Source organism: Sus scrofa, chromosome 13 (genome assembly GCF_000003025.6).
Source record: "Sus scrofa isolate TJ Tabasco breed Duroc chromosome 13, Sscrofa11.1, whole genome shotgun sequence".
Lineage (NCBI taxonomy): Eukaryota > Metazoa > Chordata > Mammalia > Artiodactyla > Suidae > Sus > Sus scrofa.
This window is the reverse complement of record NC_010455.5, coordinates 207768345-207780030: the sequence shown is the minus strand read 5'-3', so window position 1 is coordinate 207780030 and position 11686 is coordinate 207768345. Positions and strand designations below refer to the sequence as shown.

The following is an 11686-nucleotide window of genomic DNA, read 5'->3' as shown; positions in this document are numbered from 1 at the left end:
GCGGGTTCCCTCTATTCCCTCTTTGTTAAGGGTATTTTTTTTTTTTTATCATGAACGAATGTTGAATTTTGTCATTTTTTCTGTATCTGCTGAGGTGGTCATGTGGTTTATGTCTTTCCTTTCGTGAGTGTGGTGTAGCCCCTGATTGGTCGGCACATGAGAAACCACCCTGGAATGAATCCAACTTGATTATGATATGGGATCATTTTATGTGTTTTCAGATTTGGTTTGCTAGAATTTTGTTATGGATTTTTGCCATCTATTTTATTTAAGATATTGGCCTGTCGTTTCTTTTTTTTGGAGTGTGTCTGGTTTTGGTATGATGGTAATGGTGGTTTTGCAGAATGATTTTGAGAGTATTGTGTCCTCTTTAATTCTTTAAAAGAGTTTGAGAAGGATAGGTGTTAGTTCTTTACTTGTTTGATAGAGTTCTCTATGAAGCTGTCTGATCCTAGACTTGAGTTATGGTAATAAGTACAGGTCAACTTCACCTCCAGGGACTGGCCGTTCAAACTGTGTCTTCTCGACTCAGTCTTCGTAGGCCGTATGTTTCTAGAAACCTATCCTTTCCTCTAGGCTGCCCAATTTGTTGGCATATAACTGTTTATAGTAATCTATTATTATTTTTTGTCCCTGTAGTATCTGTTGTTGTTTCTCCTCTTTCATTTATTATTTTCTTTATTTGGGTCCTTTCTCTTTACTTCTTGCTAAGCCTGGCTCAAACGCTTATCGATTTTGTCTCTCTGTCCAAACGCCAGCTTTTGGTTTCACGGACCTTTCCTATTGCTTTTATCTCTGTTTTAGTTACTTCTTGTGTGGTCTTTATTATTTCCTTCCTTCTGCTGACTTGGGGCTTTACTGTTCTAGTTCTTTTAGGTGGTAGCTTAGGTCGTTTATTTGAAATTTTTCTTTTTTTTTAAACTGAAGCGTAATTGATATACAGTATTGTGATAGTTTCTGATATACTGCAAAGTGATTCAGTTTTATATCTATTTCATACTCTTTTCTATTAGGGTTTATTACAGGGTATTAAATGTAGTTCCCTGTGCTGTACAACACAACCTGTTGCTTACCTACTTTATATACAGCAGTGTGTGCCTACTCATCAGAATCCCCTAACTTTCCCCTTTCCCACTCCCTTTCCCCTTTGGTAACCGTAAGTTTGTTTTCTACATTTGTGAGTCTGTTTCTATTTTATAAATAAGTTTATCTGTGTCATGTTTTAAAGTCCACATATGAGTGATACCACATGGTATTTGTCTTTCTCTTTCTGACTTATTTCACATACTATGAGAATCTCTAGGTCCATCCATGTTGCTGCAAATGGCGCTATTTCATTCTTTTTCACAGTTGAATAGTATTCCACTGCACACATGTACCACATCTTCTTTATCCATTCATCTGCTGATGGAAATTTAGGTTGCTTCCATTTCTTGGTACTGTAAATAGTGCTGCAATGAATATTGGGGTGCATGTATCTCTTCAAATTATAGTTTTGTCTGGATATATTCCCAGCAGTGGGAATGCTGGATCATATGGCAACTCTATTGTTATAAGAAACTTCCATGCTTTTTTCCATAGGGTGGCACCAATGATATTCCCTTTCTCCACACCCTCTCCAGCATTTATTGTTTGCACTTTTTTTTTTTTTTTTTTTTGCTTTTTAAGGCCACACTTGCAGCATGTGGAAGTTTCCAGGCTAGGGGTCAAATCAGAGCTACAGCTGCCACCCTACACCACAGCCACAGCCATGCAGGATCCGGCAGCATCTGCAACCTCCACCACACCTTATGGCAATGCTGGATCCCCGACCCACTGAGCGAGGCCAGGGATCAAACCCAAATCCACATGGATACTAGTTGGATTGGTTTCCGCTGTGTCACAACAGGAACTCCATGTTTGTACTTTTTGATGATGGCCATTCCGACCAGTGTGAGGTGGTACCTCACTGAAGTTTTGATTTGCATTTCTCTAATAATTAGTAATGTTAAGCCTCTTTTCATGTGCCTACTGGCCATCTGCATGTCTTTATGAAATGTTTGTGTAAGTCTCCTGCTCATTTTTATTGGCTTGTGGATGGGGGTTTTGCTTTATGTTTTAATTTTTTGTCATTTTGTTGCTGTTTTTGTTGTTGAGTTGTATGACCTATCTGTATATTTTGGAAATTAAGCCCTGGTTGGTCACATTATCTGCAGATATTCCCCCAGTCTATTAGATTGTCTTTTCGTTTTGTTGATGGTTTCCTTTGCTGTGCAAAAGTTTCAAAGTTCGATTAGGCCCCATTTGTTTATTTCTGTTTTTATTTCTACTGCCTTGGGAGATTGACCTAAAAAGAACCCAAAAAACAAAAAACACATTTGTAAGATTTATTCCAGAGACTGCTTTGCCTAAGGTCTCTCTAGGAGTTTTATGGTGTCATGTCTTATATGTAAGTCTTTAAGACATTTTGAGCTTATTTTTCTGAATGGTGTTAGGGTACATTCTAACTGCATTGATTTACATGTGGCTGTTCAGATCTCCCAACACCATTTGTTGAAGATACTGTCTTGCCTCCTCTGTGAAGATTAATTGACCAGAGGAGTGTGGGTTTATTTCTGGGCTCCCCATTCTATTCCATTGATCCATATATCTGTTTTTGTCTCAGTGCCATGCTGTTGGTTACTGCAGCTTAGTAGCATTTTCTGAAATCTGGGAGGGTTATGCCTCTAGTTTTCTTTTTCTTTAGGATTTCTTTGGCGATTCTGGGACTTTTATGGTTCCATATAAATCTTTGGATTACTTGTTCTAGTTCTGTGAAAAATGTCTATCAAATTATTAGTGTATAGAAACACAATATAGATTTCTGTATTTTAATCTTATATCCTGCTACCTTGCTGAATTCATTTATTGGTTCTATTAGTTTTTATGTGGCGTCTTTAGGGTTTTCTATATACAGTATCCTGTCATCTTCGTATAATGACAAGTCTACCTCTTCTCTTCCAATTTGGATACATTTATTTCTTTCTCTTGTCTGATTGCTGTGGCTAGGATTTCCAACAATATGTTGATTAGAAGTGGTGAGCATGAGCATCCTTCTTTTGTTCCTGATTTTAGAAGAAATGCTTTCAGCTTTTTGCCATTGAGTATGATGTTGGCTGTGAGTTTGTCATAAACAGCTTTATAATGTTGAGGCATGTTCCCTCTATACCCACTTTGCTGAGATTTTATCATGAATGGATGTTGAATTTTGTCAAATGCTTTTCCTGCATCTATTGAGATGATAGTGTGGTGTTGTCTTTTCTTTTGTTTATATGGTGTATCACACTGACTGATTTGCATACGTTGAACAATAGATGATAGTGTGGTGTTGTCTTTTCTTTTATTTATATGGTGTATCACACTGACTGATTTGCATACGTTGAACAATAGATGATAGTGTGGTTTTTGTCTTTTCTTTTGTTTATATGGTGTATCACACTGACTGATTTGCATACGTTGAACTATCCTTGTGACCCTGGGATGAATCCAACCTGATTGTGATGTACATTTTTAATGTGTTGAAGGATTTGGTTTGACAATATTTCGTTATGGATTTTTGCATGCATAGTCATCAAATATATTGGTTTATAGTTTTCTTTCTTGGTAGTAGTCTCTTTGGTTTTGGTATTGGGATGGTGGCGGCTCCATAGAATGTCTTTGAGAGTGTTCTCTCCTCTTCAACCTTCTGGAAGAGTTTGAGAAGGATCAGTATAATTTCTGCTTTGTATGTTTGGTAGAATTCCCTAGTGAAGGCATCTGGTCCTAGACTTTTGTTTGCAGAGAATTTTTTAAAATTACAGATTATATTTCACTTATACGCTGTCCAAATGATCTATTTCTTCTTGATTCAGGTTTAGTAGGCTGTATGTTTCTAGAAACTTGTCCATTTCTTTGAGATAGTCCAATTTGTTGGCAAATAGTTGTCCATGGTATTCCCTCATGTTTTTTGTATTTCTACAGTATTGGTTGCTGTTTCTCCTCTTTCATTTCTTATTTTACTTATTTGGATCCCATCACTTTTCCTGGTGAGCCTGGCCAGCAGTTTGTCAATTCTGTTTACCCTTTCAAAGAACCAGCTCTTGGTTTTACTGAATTTTTTCCTATTTTTAAAATCTCTATTTTATTTGTTTCCTCTCTGATCTTTATTATTTCCTTCCTTCTGCTGACTTTAGGATTTGTTTGTTCTTTTCCTAATTCTTTTAGGCAGTAACTTAGGTTGTTTGAGACTTTTCTTGTTGTATCACTGTGAACTTCCTTCTAAGACGTGCTTTTGCTGCATCCTATAGCTTTTGTTATGATCATGTTTTCACTGTCACTGGTCTCAAGACAGCAGTAGATTTCCTCATTGATATTATCATTGACTCATTGGTTTTTTGGTAGCATATTGTTTAGTCTCCATGTAATTGTTTTCTTTCTCATTTCTTTTTCTGTGGTTGATGTCTAGTTTCATGGCCCTGTGGTCAGAAAAGATTCTTGAAACAACTTCTATTTTGTTAAATTCATTAAGGCTTGTTCTGTGTTAATCCTAGATAATGTTCCATGTGCACTTGAAAAGAATGTGTATTCTGGGCTTTTTTTTGGGGGGGATATGTCTTAAAAACAGTGATTAAGTCTAACTGTTCTATCATTTAGGATCTCTGTTGTCTTATTGTTTTGCTGTCTGGAAGATCTGTCCATTCATGTGAGTGAGGTGTTAAAGCCTCCTCCTACTACTGTATTCCAATCAATTTCTTCCTTTGTTTCTGTTGTTTTATGTTATATCAGGTGATCCTATATTGGATGCATATATGTCAACGAATGTAATATCCTCTTTAACCTTCAGAGCACGGTCACGCTCCCACATGCCCTGACCCAGCTCCTCTGTGCCAACCCACAGCACCCCCTTCCCACGGCAGAGCTGCCCCTCCTGACCCACACACAAGGGGGATTCCCATATACATGACCCCTTATTTTTCTCTTGCTGCTCTCAGAATTCTCTCTTTAACTTTTGGTCTTTTAATTAAAATATGTCTTGGTCCTACCAAGACATATTTTCATTTTGTCCTACCCAGTTACATGGTGATGCATCTTGCAATTCTGGTTTTATGAGATCTCCTCCCAGCATTCAGCAGGTATGCAGTGAGAACTGTTCCATATGTGGAGATATTTTTGATGTATCCTGGGAGGAAATGAGCCCCACGTCCTTCTACTCCACAATCTTGATGTGACACTTTTTCCTTTGTACTTATTTGTTTCACTTGCTCAGAGGGGGCCACACGTGGAGGCCTTGTGCCCTGCACTTCTGACCAGAGTTCCTGGTATGAAATTAGATTTTTCTTTTTTTTTTTTTTTCTTTGGTCTTTTTGCCATTTCTAGGGCCGCTTCCACGGCATATGGAGGTTCCCAGGCCAGGGGTCAAGTCGGAGCTGTAGCCGCCGGTCTACGCCACAGCCACAGCAACATGGGATCTGAGCCACGTCTGCAACCTAAACCACAGCTCACAGCAACGCCGGATCCTTAACCCACTGAGCGAGGCCAGGGATCGAACCCGCAACCTCATGGTTCCTAGTCGGTTTCGTTAACCACTGAGTCACAATGGGAACTCCATAGATTTTTCTTGTTTCTTGAGGCAGGCCCGTATTGCTATGAACTTCCCTCTTAGAGTCACCTGTGCTGCATCCCATGTATTTTGGAAAGTTGTGTTTCCATTTTCATTTGTCTCAATGTATTTTCTGATTTCCTCTTTGATGTCATACTGACCCATAATTATACCTACATGATTAAGCTGATAGTCATTTAAGCTTGAACACATGCTAAAAGATGTATTTTTTTTTTACTCCTCTAGCCCATGTTTTGTTTTTGACGTCATGTTTTACATCATGTATGTCCCTTTACTGTTCACTGTAGTTGCTTTTACAATTTTTTGTCTTTTAATCTACACACTGGCTTATTTAAGTGATCTTTGACCCTTACTATATATCTGTTTTTCCTATTGGGATTTTTCCCTTTCCTATGTATTCTGACTTCTTCTCTATTAGTAAAGACCCTTCAACACTTCTTTTAGGATAGGTTTAGTATCGCTGAATTCTTTTAGTTTTTGCTTGTCTGAGAAATTTCTCTTTCCTATTTTAAATGATAATCTTGCTGGGTAGAGTATCCTAGGTTGCAGGTTTCCCCTTTCTGGACTTTGAATGTGTCATGCTGCTCCCTTCTGGCTGCCAAGTTCCTGCTAAGACATCAGCTGACAACCTTATGGGGATTCCTTTGTATATGACTCCTTCTTTTTCTCTTGCTGCCTCTAGGATCTCTCTTTAACTTTTGCCATTTTAAATTATGCTATGCCTTGGTGTAGGCCTGTGTGGATTCATCTTGCTTGGGACCCTCTGTGCTTCCAGTACCGGACACCTGTTTCCTTCTTCAGCTTTGGGAAGTTTTCAGTCACGACTTCCTCAAATACATTTCCAATCCCCTGTTCTCTCCTTCTGGAACCCCTGTAACACGAATGCTGGTATGTGTGACGTTATACCAGACACCCGTGTGCTGACGTTACTCTTTTTCCATTTGTTTCTCTGTCTGATGTTCTCACTGGATGATTCCCGTTACCCTGTTTCCAATTATGGGTTCCTCTGTGTCATTCAGTCTGCTATTCATTGCCTCTAGAGTGCTTTTTATCAGATACTGAGTTTATTTTTGATCGGGTCTTCATATTTTCTAGTTCTTGGTTAAGATGATTTGCATTTAAACCAAAATCCTCTTCCCTAATCCACTTAGCATTTTTATTACCAATGTTTTGAATCCCTTGTCTGGTAAATTGCTGATTTCTGGTTCATTATTTTTTTCCAGGGATTTTCTTTTGCTCTTTCAAGTGAGAGTGGTTCCTCTGCTTTTTCACATTCCTTAACTTCCTCTGCCTCTATGAGTTTAGGTGAAGCAGTGGCCTACTGTAGTCTCAAAGGGTCCTATGTGACAGGGCCCTGTGCAGACTGCACGGCCCGGTGTCTCTGTTGGGAGAGCCGGATTTGATGTGGACACCAGCGATGTCTTTCCTTAGGGCGTGCTGACCACTGTCACCTTGGTAGGCAGTGGGCTGCAGGTGGAGGTAGAGCCTGCACAGGGCATGAAGTGGAACCTTCCCTCTGCTCAGTGGCCATCACTGCCATGTCAGGGTGGGTCTGCTCCCAAGCTGGAGTGGAAGCCCTGAGGGTCAGGCTCAAGCTGGCTCTATTCCCTTTAGTGCTTTTCCTTCTCCCACATGGGGCCTTTCCCCAAAGGAGGGGCGCTCATGCAAGTGGAGCTGCACCCTCACAGAGGTCTGACGTGCTACCCGCGTGGGCATCTGTGGTTCTTCTCCCTGCTGTGGCTGCCCCAGACCTAGTGCTGGGCTGCAGGGTGAAGTGAGCAGGGCCGGAGCGTGAGCTAGGCTGGGGCTTGGGCACGCAGGGGCAGTCTACATGCTGTCAAGTCTGGGCTGCTTCTGGGGTGCCTCCTGAGTACTGGCCAACAGTGCTGGTCATCCCCTCACCTGGACCACAGCTCAGGCTTCCAGGCTGCTTCTGCGTCCCCAGACCCAGTGCCGAGGGTGGGGTGGAGTGAGCAGGGCCCACGCATCCCCTCAGGGCAGGCAGACTTCTCTCTGCCCCCTGGAGGTCAGCCAGCACCCGTGCTCCTCACGAGTGGAGCCCTGCCCTCTCCAGCCTTTCTATCTGCCCCAGCTCTTCTCCAGGGAACCAAGGGGGCTTGACTCCTCCATGGAGGACCCCAGGACTGGGATGTCCAGTCTGTGGCTTGACCTGCTCACTCACCAGGGCAGGCGTGCACCCTGCACTCTCCCAGGGGCACAGGGCCTGACCTGGAGCTCCTCTTCCCTTCCTACCACTTAACGTGAGTTTCCTTCCTGTAGCCTTGTTCACAGGACCTTCTGCCAGTTCCTGCTAGGCTTCAGTGAGGATTGTTCCATGTGCAGGGGCGTTCTGGTGTGTTCGTGGGGTGGGAGCTGAGCTCCACATCCTCTGACTCCACTGTCCTGATCTCGTCCTCTGCCTGCTAAGTTTTCTGGCAGCGCTGGCAGTAGAACCAGCCCTGGGGGAAGTCTCATCCTGGAACCCCAGGCAGCCTGGCTGTCACATGGCCGCTGGAGCCAGGGCCCCGGGACAGTCAAGCAGTTTTCCTTCTTGAGACTCCAGGATGCCTGGACAGCAGACTGGGCCAGTCGAGAAATTCAGACTCAGGGGCCGACAGAGGTGAATCAGAAGCCACAACTGTCCTGAAGTTGCAGGTGCTGGGTGTGAACTAACCTGCAAAGGAGAAGCCAGAGAGCTGAGCAGGCCAGGCAAGAGCCTCACGTGGGCGCCCAGGTACAGGCTCCCCACCGAGAAGGTCCTGCTCAAAGGAAATGACACTTTTTACAAGGACACAAAATGAAACTCTTCTCGTTGAACCTTTACAACATTCTCAAAAACAGCCCATCACCAAAGCTTTGATTAAAGCCTCTGCCGACTTGCTCTGTCTCAGGCACTCCTGTTCCAGTGATGGCAGCCGTTCCCTGTGCTGCATTTTTGTCGTGCGGCCCCTCCCTTTGGACACCGCGGATCTCCTGCTGCTGTCACACGTCATTCTCTCCAACGTGGGGATGACTGCGGTTAACCGAGGTGGAACCAGAACTACAGACATGGCAGGAGCGGTTACACACATGCACACGCACCATGTGTGCGCAGCAGGGGCCGGGGAGGGAACCACCCCTCCCGGCCGCCAGGACCTGCTGGAGCCTGGGCTTCGCCCTGACCCCAAACTATTAAGACATCGACCCCCTCCGACTCCTCCTGTTGGACTCCTTTTGTCTGTGACGACACCGCCGTGGTCCCTGCCTTCGACACGGTCGGACCCTGCGCTCCGCTGCGGGAGGCGCCCCTGCCCGCCCCCAGCCCTGCCCCCTCCCCCAGTCTCAAGGCACCTTTTCCAAAGCTACTTGCCTTGCCAACCGAACTCTCCTCCAGGAAAAACAACAAACCATCTCTCTTTCTGAAAAGTCCGACGTTCAGAAGAGTTTGTGTTTTGAAAGAGGCACTGACGGCAGTGTGACCACCTCCACTGGACACCGTGTTTCCTGACACTGGTGTCGGCGCCCGGCGTCCGCAGGATTCTAACCGGCTGGTCTGGAGCGCGGGCCCCGGTCCGGCCCATCACAGGCAGACGCGGGAATGACACACGGTGCAGCGCCGACGGAAGTGCCGTCTTTCAATGTTTACAGAGGCAGCTGCACCTCCCACGTGATACACAGCAGCACAACTGGCTTTGTAAGTGAGCTCTCCTTTCAACGCCTTCAAGCACTCCTAGAGCAACAGGGCCCCGTCTCTCCTGGTGGCAGTGACGGATGCGACACTGCTCTGCACCCCCCACGAGCACGCGTCCTCTACTAGTTCTGAGCATGTGTTTCTCACATGATGTTTCCAGTGGCTCTGAAGAGAAAGGACAAGTGACAGCTGCAATGAAACAGCTCCTCCCTCAAACGCAGGCTATGGAGACAGACGGGGAAAATCAGCCTCTGACTCATGAGAAATCCACGTACCGGCACACACCCAAGACACCTGTCTCGCTTCTCCCAGTGGGGGTGCAGTGCGTGTGGGCGCTACAGTTTCGACTGACCCCCGTCAAGTGTGATCAGCCTGTTTTCCTCCCTAAAAGACCGCGGCTAGGGTTAGAGAGCTGTGAAACCCGACCCGAAGCCCCTCTGCCCCATTGCTGGTCACGTGCGTGTCCCGAAGCACGCGTCCACATGGGGCTCCGGGTCCTTGGCCGGTTAGAGAGGCCACGGCAAAACACACACGCCGGAGGGGCCGTCAGTTCAGGGTTAGGGTTTTAGTGCTGAGCTTTAAAACGAGGTGCAGCCGCATTCCCAAAAGGCTAAAATACCTTAACTGTGTCCTTTTAAGGAAAGGTGAACTGAGAAGTTAGGACCCTTGGATTCAAAAGCTCTCGTTCCCTTTACTGTTAGCCACTGACACTCTAGAAGAGAAACAAACAACCAGTGACACAGGGCGCCCTGGGCGGGGCGAGGCCCTCGGGGACATCGCGGCTTGTCCCGCACACACAGCACCGGCACCGACTCACCTCGGGACGGCGGCCGGGCCTGCGGCGCCGGCCCCGCCTGCAGAGCTCAGCCCCGCGAGGACACAGCCGCCGGCCCGGCCCGGCCCAGCCTCGGGCACCTGGGAGCCCCCCGCCCGCGCCCCCAGACAGGACTCGGCGCCTGGGCTCAGGCGGAAGGAAAGCGCGGGTGCCGCGTCTGCGCGCCGTCAACCCACGGGCAAGGCTCCAACCGGCAGCAGCGTCCTCCCCAGGCCCGACCCCGAGCCCGCGGCCACGGAGCAGCTGCCCGCGGCTTTACCCCTAAGACTCGGACGTGGCAAAGCCAAGTCCATGCAGCGAGGAGACGGGCTCCCGAGATACTTGCCACTGAGCAGAGGCTTGTTGAGCGAGTAGAGGGGCGGCAGGGCCTCGATGTTGGAGATGCGCTGATACATGGCTCTGGAGAGGTGGTCCCCGTGGTACAGGCTGCCCAGGATGATGCTGGAGAAGTAAACCGGCTCCACGAAGATGCTGAGCAGGGAGCCCTGGATGCCCACCACGTTCCACCTGGGGCAGAGGGACGGGCCTCTCAGGGGGGCTCGCCTCCCCGCCCAGCCCCGCCCCCCGCGGCCCCCGCGGACGCGCCTGACGCTGCGCGGGAGTCAGCCAGGCACGGAGGACTTGGCCGGTAGCATTTTAAAAGGAGGAACCCACTTAAAAATGAGTTTAAGCTGCAGCGATCTCTTGCCCTCGCGTTTCCCACGATGGCCCCTTTACTGCGTGTGAATGAGCCACGTTTCTTGTGAGAAAAATCAAAAGGAAAAGTGAGTCTTTATTTTACTATTTCCTAGAAGTAAAAACTGCAGTTCTAACCCTGGAGACGGATCCGTCCCCGAGCCCTGGGGAGAGCAGCGCCAGCTCCACAGCTGCCCGCAGGACGGGCGTGGGGACGGCGCCTGATCCTACACTCGGCTGGCATCTGTGATGCCAACGTTTTGTGTCACCAACCCTCCAGGTGTGGTTTATCCACACTGAGGCAGACACCACCTCACAGACACACCACTGCTCGGAGCCCTACGAGCAGCAGGAGCGGCCTCCGCGGCGCCCACGGTGCTGGCCACACGCTCCCAGAGCCAGCGGGCCATTCAGGCGGGGGACAAGCAGCGAAAAGGCAACAGGAGAATCGGGAATTAAAAACCGAGCTGGAATTGACTCACGGGAGAGCAGGGTTCTGAGAGCAAGGGTGTAGGCTGACTCCAGCATGGTTCCCAGGTACGCGGCGGGCAGGCAGGCCCAGCCACAGAGGGCAGCGGGGGCACCTGGAGGCCCTGCGCCCGAGGGCACCCCAACACAGTGGAAGTGTCTCTGCCTGGGAGCAGTTCAGGTCGGCAGGGAAGAGGCCGCGGGGTGAACTGGGGACAGCACAGTATATAGCACAGGTCAGAGGCACGTGGGGATGGGGGCTGAGGCTGGTGGCCGGGTCTGGACAGGACCGTGGGCGTGCAAGAGGCCAGGCCCAGGCTCTGTCCTTGCCCTGCCCGTGTCCACTCTCACTGGCCCCCGGCTCTACCTCGGTGGCACCCATGATGGTATTTCTGGCCCCTGGGGGATGGGCAGGTGGTGC

General features: G+C 47.7%; 1 protein-coding gene across 1 annotated transcript in view; it reads right to left on the bottom strand.

The window, feature by feature from the left end:
- ADARB1 (adenosine deaminase, RNA specific B1) overlaps positions 1-11686 on the bottom strand; it is a 44895-nt gene that overhangs the window by 11779 nt on the left and 21430 nt on the right. The window contains 1 exon segment of the mRNA XM_021071524.1: positions 10448-10629. Coding sequence (XP_020927183.1) covers positions 10448-10629 — 182 coding nt within the window.